This window comes from Harpia harpyja, chromosome 11 (genome assembly GCF_026419915.1).
Source record: "Harpia harpyja isolate bHarHar1 chromosome 11, bHarHar1 primary haplotype, whole genome shotgun sequence".
In the NCBI taxonomy this organism is placed as follows: Eukaryota; Metazoa; Chordata; class Aves; order Accipitriformes; family Accipitridae; genus Harpia; species Harpia harpyja.
In genome coordinates, this window is record NC_068950.1 from 28974982 (window position 1) to 28987122 (window position 12141).

Below are 12141 nucleotides of genomic sequence, written 5' to 3' on the forward strand. Positions count from 1 at the left end.
GAAAGTATTACTTCACCTCCACCCACCAGAGAGTAATCCTTCCCCATCTACTATCCTCACCTTCTCTGATCAATCTTACAGACTCTTCCTTGAACGAGGCACTGTCTTCCCCCACCCCTCTGCCCAACCCTGAAGTGCTTCTAGTACATGCTATTGTAGAATAAATCTAATTTAACACAAGAGCTAGAACACATACAAACCTCCCTCTTCTCTTCCAGCTCCCCACCAACACATTACAAAATTTTGGGGAGGGAAGAGAAAAGATGGATGGATTACTTCCAGCTGGATCAGTTTTTTGATCCAACTCACCATGAACGCTAATGGCAATGCAGAAGATGGCATAGTACATGTTTAATGCTAGGTCAGTTTAAACCAGAGGCACGGCTGCACCCACGAGGCTTCCAAAAACCAAAGGGGATGGTCAGACATTATTTCTGTTCCAAGAATGATAGTGCAAACCTCAGCATTTGCCTTTCATGTGTAATATTCTCTATTAGGGCTGCACATTCCTAGAGCTAATGGGCAAGTGCCTACACCAGGCTTAAATAAAAACATTAGAGTTCTCACTGGCAACTAGGGACAGCTTAGTCTGGAGAGAATGCCAATTTAGCTGCCCTTACATGTAAACTTGAAAATAATATGAAAGATTAATAGCTGTATGTACAAATCTCACCAAAAAAGTACTTGAAACTGGGTTCTGACTGGGCTCTGCTTGTGATCTTACCACTACAAACCATTTGTAAAGAGCTTAAGAAGTCCAGCAGCTGCAGAGAAGTTACAATTAATGTTTTGATTTTCTTCATTTTTTTCAATTAGGGAGTTATCTTTCATATGATGAAGAGACCCACAGGTTTACAAATACCTTTTTAAATTATATTAGGATCATAATAATCTCATTACAGAGAAAAAAAGCATCACCAGCATTTGTGATGGTCATTTGCTTCCATCTCCTATACTTCTCAACTTAGAAAAGTTTGCCAGTGTGACTGAGTTTTATCTAAAGTCTTACGGGAAGAGAGAGGTTCCCATTCTTTTTTTGCCCAGAAACATCCTCCAATTTCATGTTATAGGCAAGATATTTTAAGATGGTGAACTGAAATTAACACGCACGCACACCCCCCCCGCCCCCAAATTGTTCAGTACAGAATCAGGAGTTGCTCATATGTGAAGAAATTGGATAAAACCCTTTCTATCAGAAAGCATGGCTGAATATTATTAGAACTGCTGATAAGACTGCAGAATTATTTTATTTTCTGTCAAATCTGAAGTCATTCCATTTTCCTAGTCAGCGCCTAATTCTTACAATTACTTTCCAAGATGACAGTTTATCACGATATATCAACGGAAACACATAGCACAGTTCAAAAGCCAGTACCCAAACAATATGCAATGTGACTTCTAACATAAAGCACCCACTGAAACACAACTGAAAGACCAAAAGAACTAGTTTGTTGTTATCATCAAATCATAGCATCACTGACTCTTCACATACACACTCACACACACCTCATTCTTTTGGGGGGCAGGGAGAAAGATTGGAATTCGAGTGCATTAGGTCAACTAACTACTCTGATTTGGAGAAAACCATTCTCCATATTATAGCTCAGTAGAAATATCACCAATCATGATGGTAAAAAATTTTCTGTAATGAAACCTTAACATTTGCTAGTCATAAAATACATACCAAACACGTAAAAAGGGAGACATTCAGACAGCTAGAAGCTTTTTAACAGCGCATATTCTCACATTAAAAAACCCAAACCCAAGTTCAAAGCTGTTGCAGAAAGCCCTTTTTCTCCTCCTTACCCAGGTTTTAGAGGATCACTGGTAAGTTGCTCGCAAAGCAAATCTTTCCATCATACTTTTAATAAACTTTACAATGTTTTGCCTTCTCCTTAAGAAGTAAAATCAGCAGAATATAGTAATTAGATTCTTGTCTCAAAGCAGTATTTTAGCTGTGTATTTTAATCCTCTAAATATGCAACTTAATCGTGCCCATTGCATATATACTAAGGAGGAAGTTTTAGCAGCAAAATTCTGTATTCTCACATGCATTATGTTAATCTTTTCATGCCAGGAGGTAGATTTCCCCAAAGTAACACACACTGTCAGCAACAGAGGCACTGAAGCCACAGGTACCAACCAGTTTAAAACAGATGGATACAAAATTCCACTGAACCTTGAGCACTGCGTTAACACCTGCGTGAATTATCTTCCGATTTCATTCATCTTCTTCTTCAAATTTTTGTTTACAGCTATTGAGACCCTGCAAAAATTATGCCTCAATTATAATTGGTATGGACTTTCAGTTGAAAAATATGCAGCGTAAGAGCATCCCATAACTCAAGCAGTCAACCACTGCCATGTCCAAAGTCCTAATCTCTAATATCCAGTCCAGAGAGAGCAAAGTGGAAAAGAAATGCTGAGAAGTAAAATCCCAATGGCATTCATACAGCTCAACATTAAGTTATGCTGACTCTGGCTCTGTTAGAAGCTCACTGTTAAACTTCCCATGTCACTCAAAGTCCACTTCTAGTTTTCACACCAGTAGGAACACATGCATGGAGCAAGTTTCTAGGCGAAAAAAGAACGGGAACCTCTTTCTTCCTGTAACACGTGCACTCTTCTTCCTAAAAACTTGAAGTGTTCATAGTATAGTCAAATATTATGAGAAAACAAATCAGCAATGTTTGTAAACCAGCCCCTGCACTTGTATACACCAGAAGTCTCAGTGCTGTGTTTTTACAGCTCCTAGGCACCACAAACTAGGTTCAGAGTGGTATTTTTTCACATCCCTGAGACCCTTAAGCAAGTAACATAAAAGCTATACAAGTTCTGCAGCCTTACGTACAACAGAAAAAGTAGTAAGATGTTACCTACCAGGCAGATATTACTCTAAAAAGGTCTTTTTAAGGCAGGAAAAGCAAAAGAAGTCTCACACCAGAGTTTTCAAGTTAATCATTATTCTGTTTACCTGCAGGTCAGTGACAGTCTGGGAGATCACTAACTACACTCAGTAAACCGCAGAAAATAACATCTTACGTTCAACGAGAGTAGAACAAATCACCCGTCTGTCATTAAGAACAATGTCTTTACCTTATTTTTATCTGACAGCGTGCTTTCCTTTACAATGCCAAGCGTTAGTAAAACGTCTGAGGTAGAAATTAAATGTGAAGACGACGGTAATTCGTTGCAGCAGCAGGCAGCAGAACTAGACTCACTTTTGGCACCACTACTGCTTCTCTTCTCCCTTCCCAGGCGCCTGTCAGAAGACACACGCAGGCCAGCCGCTGCTCCTAATAGCCTTGAACACCGCCGCTCTTTTAAGGAAACCCATTTAGACACGCTACAGAAATATTTATCTTTCCAACACCGATCTCTCCTAGGTCTCATGATCTCGCAAAGCACACATACAAATGAACTCAAAGGCCAAGGCTGCTGCCTCTGCTGTTGACAGCCCCTCCTGCAGAGTCCCCAGACCGTATCGATCAGGTCCTTTATCATTTCGGGCATGTAAACACAAGGAGCCATACGGGAAAAGTAGCCAGCGGCGGGCGTCCACCCCCCCCACCCCGGCCAGGCGGCACACCGAGGCGGGGAGAGCCGGGCCGGGCTTCCAACCCTTCCTTCGCGCTCCCGCCGCCGGTCCGGCTGCCCGCCCCGTCGCCGCCCCCCCCCCCCCCCTCCGCGCCCTGCCCCAGGCCCCCGGCCGCGCCCCGCCGCCGCTCACCCAGCTTGCCGCGGGACTCCTCCAGCTTCTGGATCTGGTTCTCCAGGAAGAGCACGGCCACCCCGAAGACCAGCACCGCCAGCAGCTGCAACTTGGGCGGCAGCATAATCCTGAGCAGCCCCATGAGCAGCAGCAGCAGCGCCGCCCGCCCGGGATCACGACATAACGCGGGGCCCGGCCGCGGAGGCCGGCGGGAGCCGCCGCCGCCGCTGCCGCCGCAGGGACGGCGCGAGCGAGGGGAGGCGAAGGGAGCGCGGCTGGGGGAGCGCGGCTGGGGGAGCGCGACAGGGCCCGCCGCCGCCGCCGCTCTCACATCGCCCCGCAGACCGCCCCGCAGACCGCCCGGCACCCGCCGCCCCCCGCGCCCGTCACCAACCGCCGCGCGGCGGCCACCGGCGAGCCCCTCCCCCGCCTGCGTGCGCTGCTCAGCAACCGAACGCCCAACCGCGCGCCCGCCCCCCGCCGCCGCTGCCGCCACCACCGCCGCCGACAATCGGCGGCGGGACCCGCCCCCGCGCCCTCCGCCATTGGGCGGTGCTACCGCTACCCCCGCCTCTCCCGCAACTGGATTGGCCCCGCTCGGGCGACGCCCCGCCCACGGGGCGCTGACTCCTCCTCCTCCCCCTCAGCTCCGGGCTGCCGGACCGAGGCGATGTCCCGCCTACATGCGACCCTTCGTGATTGGGAGGCCCTTCTTGAAGTCCCGCCCACCTGCTCACGCTCATTGGGCACAGGCACGGCGGCCCTTCGGAATGGCACAATAGTACTGCTCAGGCCGGCTGTCAATCGACGGAACCAGGGGCCCTATATGCCGGTTGGCAGTAACGCTTCGGCCTGAGGAAGGACCTTATTCAGGGTTCTTTCCGCAAGGCCTGATGAGGCCGGGGAACGGCATCTCCTTTAGCCTCGCTGTGTAAGCGCTACTTTGAACAGAGTGGAGTAGCTTGGCTCTAGATTTCCCGTAGAGGTTCTGGGTTAGCCGTTTCTGCTGGTGGTGCTGGGCGTTGGGAGCAAGTCTACGCTCTCCCGCATCAGGCAGCGTGTCGGGCATCCGCGATGGGTGAGGTCCTTCGGCGGCCTCCCGGCGACGCTGGCAGGAGCGTTCCAGCACCAAGATGGCGGCGGCCGCCGAGCTAACGGCCCTGGGGCGTTGCTGGTTCTGGATGCTAGTGGGGCTGCAGGCGGTGAGAGGCCGTTCCGGGTTATTTGCGCTCGGGTCTGAGTGCGGCTGCGATTTCCCGAGAGAAAGAGAGAGGGTGTGAGGGAGAGTGGGGCGGGAGTGAGACGTGTCCCATAGCGGGAGGTGGAGGCAGTGGGCCTTGCCCTGCCCGTCCCATCCCCGAGGCGTCGTCCTGTGCCTCGTCCCTCTCCTGCCTCCGTGGCTCCTCTTTTGCTCTCCTTGCCGCAGGCTGTTCTCTGCTTCTGCTCTCTTCCCTCCTCCTCTCGCTGCCTCTGCTCCTCCGGACAGCGAGAGCCGCGTTCTGAAGCCTAAACGCTCCTCCGCCTTGTCCCTCGCCTCGGCCCCGGTTTACTCTCTTCGCTCGGAAAACGCGGCGATCGCTGCGGGTGTTGCAGTGACTATTGAAATAAATTTACAGGCTTCCTCGCCCACTTTTAATGGGGTTTGTGTGTTGATATAAATCTCATGACCCGGATTATCCTTAGTAACAGAGTTAAGAATGGGTTTGGAAAGTGAAGCTAGGAGGCTTTTGATTTCTAAAGTGGTGCTGTGAAGGCAGTCCCTCGAGGTTTGCCAGACAGGTCAGCTTTCTCTATTTTAGTGCACCTGATGCCCTTAAAGTTCTGACCCACCTGAGCTCCAGAGACATGAGGTTATTCAAAAGACCTGTTCAAACGTTTCACTCTAACTATTAAATGCTTCCTAAAGCAATTTGTATCGATGCTGTATTTGTTTTAATATATTAAGTCATCAAATGTGAAAGCAAAGCAGTTGTGTAATGTGTATTTGTAATCAAAGCTTTAAAGAAGAGCATGCCGCTGAATTGAGGTGCATCATTGGCTAAGTAGCTGGAATTATCTTGTTCTGGTGGGAAATTAGCTTCTGAAATGTGAGGGTTCTTTTCTAATCCTAAACGGAGACATTTATTATAATTGATGTACTTATTATTTTAGGATAGTACAATAGTTACGGTACTAAAAATTGAGGAAAAATACTAGAGAGAGCCAGTTTCTTCCTTTTTTTTTTTTTTTAATTTTTTGTCTCCTTCCCCTCCCTGTGGTTTTATTCTCAAGCTGTTTTGAGCTTGCTGTGTAACTAGAACCTCTTCACTGAGGAATTCTCATGCAATGGAGACTTTACTTGCTTTCATACACTGTTTTTTGGTTGGTCCGCCACAAAAAACAGGATAGTATTGGCGTTATATATGCAGATGCTCTAGCACTCTGCTGGGCAAAGGTGTGAAGAGTGTTGCTGATGGAAGCAAAATGACAATGCCAGAAGTACTGTTTTTGCTCCCAGGTGAACAGATTCAAAAGTGAGGAAAAGATGACAGTAAAGCATAAAAGGGGTTGGTGACAAGCAGCAAGGTACAAGAAAATGGTTTTAGCTACTGTCATCATCATTAATTTAATAAGTGAACAATAATTAAAATGTAGCTTTGGCAGTGTTTGGCATCCTCCTTAGATTTTCTGTACTACTGTGGTGGTATTATATTTCTTATTGCTCATATGCCTCAGAAAGGAAAAATAATAGATTATTCAAGTATGGTAGGGTCCCATTTTTGCTTGCCTGCTGTCATATATAGAAATTCCTTTAGCAGTGTCCTGTAGGAAGAAGAAAAATAGCTTTCTGCCTGACAGAATAGTAATTTCAAAATAATTTTCAGTATATTATACTTCTCTGTTCATGCTTTAACTTTTTTAGCAGATACAGAGAAACAGAATAATGAGGCACCTAATGTATTTTCTACCAATTCCTAATCCATAATAATGCCTATCTGTCACATCAGTGACATGTCTTTCCTTTGGCTATAGGTTGGCCACTTCAGGGGAGGAAATGGGGTTTGTCTCTATCTTACTTGGGTATGCTGTACATATTAAATGTGAAGAGAAGTCTGATTTGCTGAAGGACAAACTTAGTTTGTTTGGCCCAGCATAATTCTTTTGACTCTTGGTCTGTTATCCAGTCCAGTCCAGTTTGCTAGTGTTATCTCACTCTTCTCTGAAAACAGAGGTGCTTGCTGGTTGTTTTGTTGGTAGTTTAGATGTGGGTTTTGCCCAAGGTCTTTCACCCAGACTGAGAAGCATCTGGCAAAAGGAAAACTGTCTCCTTTCTCTCCTTTCTTAATTTCCTCTCACTCTCCTCTGCCCCCCAGCATACAGCTGGCAGGAAGGGTTTTAAGCTGGAGTGTGAGAAATCCCTGTGTAGGGAAGTGGGAATGTGAAAACAAAACCCAAATATCTAAGTGCTGGGGTAGTTGGTAACATTGTTTTTGCTGCTCACTAAAAAAAAGGAACTGGTGTTTTACATAGAAGCCATGTAATAAGTTGCCTATTTTAATGTGTTACTAGTAAATCAGAATTGCGGGTTTTTATCTACACTTCCACTTTTAGTATGCAATTTTCCTGTAACATTAATGCAAACATGAAATTAAAATCCTACTTGTATGCCTTGTTGAGCAGTTAGGTCTGTTTCATCACTCCCTGGTTGTGCTTTTCCCAAGCTTAGCTGTTATGCTTATTTTCCAAGTGTGTTTTTGGTGATATGAAATTTACTGAAATTGTTTTGAAAGGGGAGGCTTTAGAGAGCTGTAGCCATGTGTGTTTCAGCTGATTCATTATGTTTGGGTTTTTTTCTTAATTTGTAGCTAGCAATAGGAAAACAGTAGAGTTGTCAGAAGCGTATATAAATGAATTTTGGCAGGTCTGATACCTTGAAATGTGCATAGTAAGAGTGTTTAAAATTCACTATTAGTTTAAGACCATTCTTCAAAATAAGGTGGTGTTTTGCACTTATGGGCAGACCGTTAAGCATTGCTGAAAAAGTCACAAGAGACTTAGTTGTTCTTCCTAATCATTAAAGCATTTAAAATGTTCTTTTTTTTTTTTAAACAACTAATTTAATACTAAAGTATAACATTGTATTGATTTTCAGATAAGTGTATATGGAGCACAGTTGTCATCAGAAGCTTGCAGAGAGCTGGGCTTCTCCAGTAACTTGCTATGCAGTTCTTGCAGCCTTCTTGGACAGTTCAATCTGAATCAGTTGGATCCGTTCTGCAGGCAGTGCTGCCAAGAAGAAGCTCAGTTGGAAACTAGAAAGGTGGGTTTTGGACCAAATTCTCTGTGGAATAATTTAACACATTATGTAATGTATACGAAACTTTTCATTTTAAAAATATATGAGAATCTGGATTATAATCTCGAGGAAAATGCAATGTTTCTTGATAGTCCAATATACATAGGGTCTAGATTTGCAGACTTGCCATACTGCTCTAAAATAACGTTCCTGTATGAGCAGGGGAACCTTTGGTTCTGTGACAGCCCTTCTCTAGTGTGAAGTGACTAATGGGAGCTATGCCCAGCTTCTTTAAATTGAAAGATGTATGAGATTTGAAGAGGGGGAAAAAAGAGGATAAGGAGACTGGTGTTCTTGATTGCAGCTATTGCTTGGTCACTGACCCACAGTGTAATGGCCAGGATAGTTCAGTTCAGTCCCGAGGAACAAAAGGCTGGTGCAGCTGTCAGGTCAACTCCTGAAGTGGCACGAACCTGCCAGAAGCAGGGCTGCTCAACTCCATTCTGCAGCAGTGAGAACAGTTAGGTTCTAACAGCTAGAAATACTGGGAATGATCTTGCTCAGAGCCCATGCTGTGCTTCAATCAGTTAGGCTAAGGCAAAACCTTTCCTTTAACTGCAATAAATAATATCTATCTTGCTTCAGGTATGTCAGCAAGGAAGAATTTTTACAAAGCTCTTGAAAAGAATACATGCTTTCAAATATGTTGTAATTTAAGAGTACTCTAGAATGCATTGAAGACCAGTCAGGAAGGTAGAGATTTCAAGGAGAAGAGATGGTGAAATTATTTTTAATGGCTAGGAGCTAGCTAAATAACTGACAACATGAAATTAATGAGGAAATCTAGGGGGTTTCTCTTCTCAATTAAGTTCAGCATAGTATTAAAAAAAAAAAGTCTGCCTATAATTTTTAACAAAATCACTGATTACAGTGTTAGGTACAATATATTAAATATCAAGAAGCCAGTGTTTGAGATTTGCAGAGAATTAATAATTAGTAGTTCCTTAATATTGAAAGACTATCAAGGTAAGAGGTAAGTCTGTGAATTGTGTTTCATATATTGACAAAATAATGCTTGCACTAATGTTTCAGTACAATCCTTATGGGACTTGATATCTAAGACTTTTTCTTTGCTAGATATATGAATCTTATAAAGGAAAATTTGTCTCTGGAAAATGCTCCAGTTGTGTGTGTGTGTGTGTGTGTGTATATATATGTGTACATATATATATACATATACATACACATACAAAAGCTGAAAAGTTTCAGAATAAAATCTAATGAAATGTACTAAAAGGGAATCGAAAAATACGAAAGAGTCTTCAGCTGTGCTGTGGTTGTGTACCACAACTAGTAACAGTTGTGGTGGCAGCAACAAGGCTTCCTGTCCTCATGTAAGGAGCGGATGCTTTTTTTTGTTCAGATAATATTCTTACAGTTTTGCCTCAGTGTGCACAAGATGTAGCACAAGAACTTGTGGAGCAGGATAATTTCTGTTGTCATTTGTTGGGAAAATAGAGGAATTGTGTTGCATTTCTGTCAATGGGACTTGTAAGGAAAAAAAAATCCGTCTTCATCAATTATCAGTAATTTACTCAAGATGTAACTTTGTATTGTAAACATTACACTAATAAAAGTTGGATCAAGCAACAGGATTTAAAATCAATAGATATTTTTCTGATTATCCTGAATCAGACCTAGATTTCACAGTGTGGATAATCACACTTTTTGTGTAAGACTAATCAAATGCCATTTTGTGGTCAGGGCTTTACATTGTAAATATTTTTAGTCTCAAAACTTTTTCTATTTTGGTCATGCTGAATGTAGTAGAACAAATAGCGTAGGGCTGCACAGGGTCTCAAGGTTGTTTGACAGATCCCTTCAGAGTGAACCAGAATTCGTTGTATATTCATAGGAACCAAGAGATTGTATATTGTTTCTTTTTTAATCTATTTGTGTTGGTTTACCCAGTTCCATTTTCTGCTTGAGCTTTGTAGTAAACAGGAACAATTTGCTGCTATAGCACAATTCAGTGTACATCTTGATTATTATTTTATCTTACTTCTGTGACATTTTTTAACATATTTAATAGAAATGATACTTGAGATTTGGAGCTAGCACGTTATATATTGGCTTGAATTATAGGAGTGATTATGATACTATTTTCATGAATTTTCATGTCTGGGTTTGAATGCAGGCTTTCCATACTGTGTGTGTGAAAAGAAATACTCAATTGTTCTAACATTATGGTTATATGGTTGAGTGCTAAATTACAACATCGTTTCTAATATTCTTTTGAAAGCTGTTTCAGAAGGTGGAAATTTTTTATACTGTTACCACTGCTTGGAAATGTATATTTTGGATTTGCTGACTTTTTTTTTTTTTTAAGTTTAAAAAAAAAAATTTGCACGAAGTAACTTCCCTTGACTAGCCAGTGGAAAATTAACGCTTGGAGAAATGACCATGAATATTATCTTAACAGATTGTATTCAGAATCATCACGTTTTGGACTGACTTGTGTTTTAACTTACTGCTGGTTGTAATAGGTGTCTGTAATTGTTAATTTTTACATAAAAGTAAAATCTTAAGCTCAATCTAATTTATAGTAGCTTCTTGCCAAAGTAGTATTTTCATTATATGTGTGCGGAATAGAAAAACGGAATGCTGCCTTTTGCTATATTTTTTTCCCATTCCCTAGTTTTTTCAGATTACCATAGAAGTCTTCTTTCTAATGAAAATTTGGTAGTCCAGAGTGAATGGATGTTAAAAATCTTAAATTTTTTTCCTCCCCTCTTGCTTGAAGAATTTTTTTGATCTTACTCTAAAAACCTGCATCTAGATGGAAGGTGTCTGACTTGCTGATTAACAACCTTCCATGTTGCTGAGTTCTAGAGCACTGATGCTCTGGGTTTTGCTAATGCTGTGACTATGTCCTTTAACATCCTCAAAGTACGTGAATCTTTTTTTCTGAACCATGATTCCAGTACATGACCTAGCTAGTTCGTTATGTGAGCAGATACTTGTTCCCATCATGTGACACAGCATGTTGGTAGTCTGTGCTACAGACAGACTTCCAAACTATTAGAATTCCAGGACAGACATCAGGATTTTAAGTATATGGCAAGTGTTAGAAATAGAGAAAGCGAGAGTTAGTTTATTGCATGACTTGTGCCTGAGTTTTAAATGAGAATTTAAAATTGAAGGCAAAGAGATAGCATGTGTATCTGACAATTTTTATGTATCATTGCTGCTTTTCACAAATGATCTGTGAAATATGCCCAGTGCTAAAAATACTTTGTGCTGAATAGCATCACTGCAACCTCAAATGAGATGTTTACAGATTTCAACTGTTTCATATCCTTGAAAGATGTTTAGTAATCCTCATCTTGTTATTGGTCCAGTATTCTGTGAATTGACATTGCAGAAAATAGCTGTGAGGTGCTCTTGTTACCCAGTATTTGTCTTGCTCATAACTTCTGCTGGCACCTGTCCAGTGATATATTTTAATTACTTCATAATTGTACTGTGGGTAAAATGAAAAAAATTCTTTTGGTTATTTTCTCATTTTCTCCTCTTCTAGGGATTTTGTATTCACTTTCAGCCTAATTCAGAAGCTATCTTAAACAGTATTGCTCTAGACAGCTGCAAGTTTTAAGCTTCAGTCTGTCAGATGCAGAGTAGTGCTGGTGTGTAAAACGTAGAAGGATGAAATGGAGGTGAAGCTAACTGTGCGTGAAATTGTAGTAGCAGGAGAGATTGTCCATATTTTGCAGTAGCTGAAAATAGCCGCACTCCATCTGCAGCTTCATTTATGCTGTGTGATCATTTCAGACATAGCTATAAGCATATAACATTAATTGTATATTATAATCTAAGATCGTATCTCAGCAATTTATGCATGTCAAAATCCAAATTGATTTTAAGACTCAACTCTGTGATTAAATTTGCCATACATTAAATTTCACAGTTGCGCTGTACAGCATTGCTACTACCATCCTTAAAAGTCATCAATATTTCTAAACGGAGCTTTGAAATATATTTTGCTCACTAAGATATGTTGAACTTCAGCATTTTAAATTTCTGTTGTCAAGTATTTGTCATGTTGTAATGTTATGGAGTTTGGTGAATTAGATAACATGGCATCAAGTGTAAG

General features: G+C 42.2%; 2 protein-coding genes across 2 annotated transcripts in view; one reads left to right on the forward strand and one right to left on the reverse strand.

The window, feature by feature from the left end:
- Positions 1–4059, reverse strand: part of HS2ST1 (heparan sulfate 2-O-sulfotransferase 1) — an 80353-nt gene extending 76294 nt beyond the window's left edge. Inside the window, exon 1 of the mRNA XM_052801254.1 lies at positions 3731–4059. Within this exon, the coding sequence (XP_052657214.1) occupies positions 3731–3854 (124 nt within the window). The 5' untranslated portion in view covers positions 3855–4059. The remainder of the gene's footprint in view (positions 1–3730) is intronic.
- Positions 4060–4769: 710 nt separating this feature from the next.
- Positions 4770–12141, forward strand: part of SELENOF (selenoprotein F) — a 28642-nt gene continuing 21270 nt past the window's right edge. Inside the window, exons 1-2 of the mRNA XM_052800690.1 lie at positions 4770–4914; positions 7845–8012. Of these exons, the coding sequence (XP_052656650.1) occupies positions 4846–4914; positions 7845–8012 (237 nt within the window). The 5' untranslated portion in view covers positions 4770–4845. The remainder of the gene's footprint in view (positions 4915–7844; positions 8013–12141) is intronic.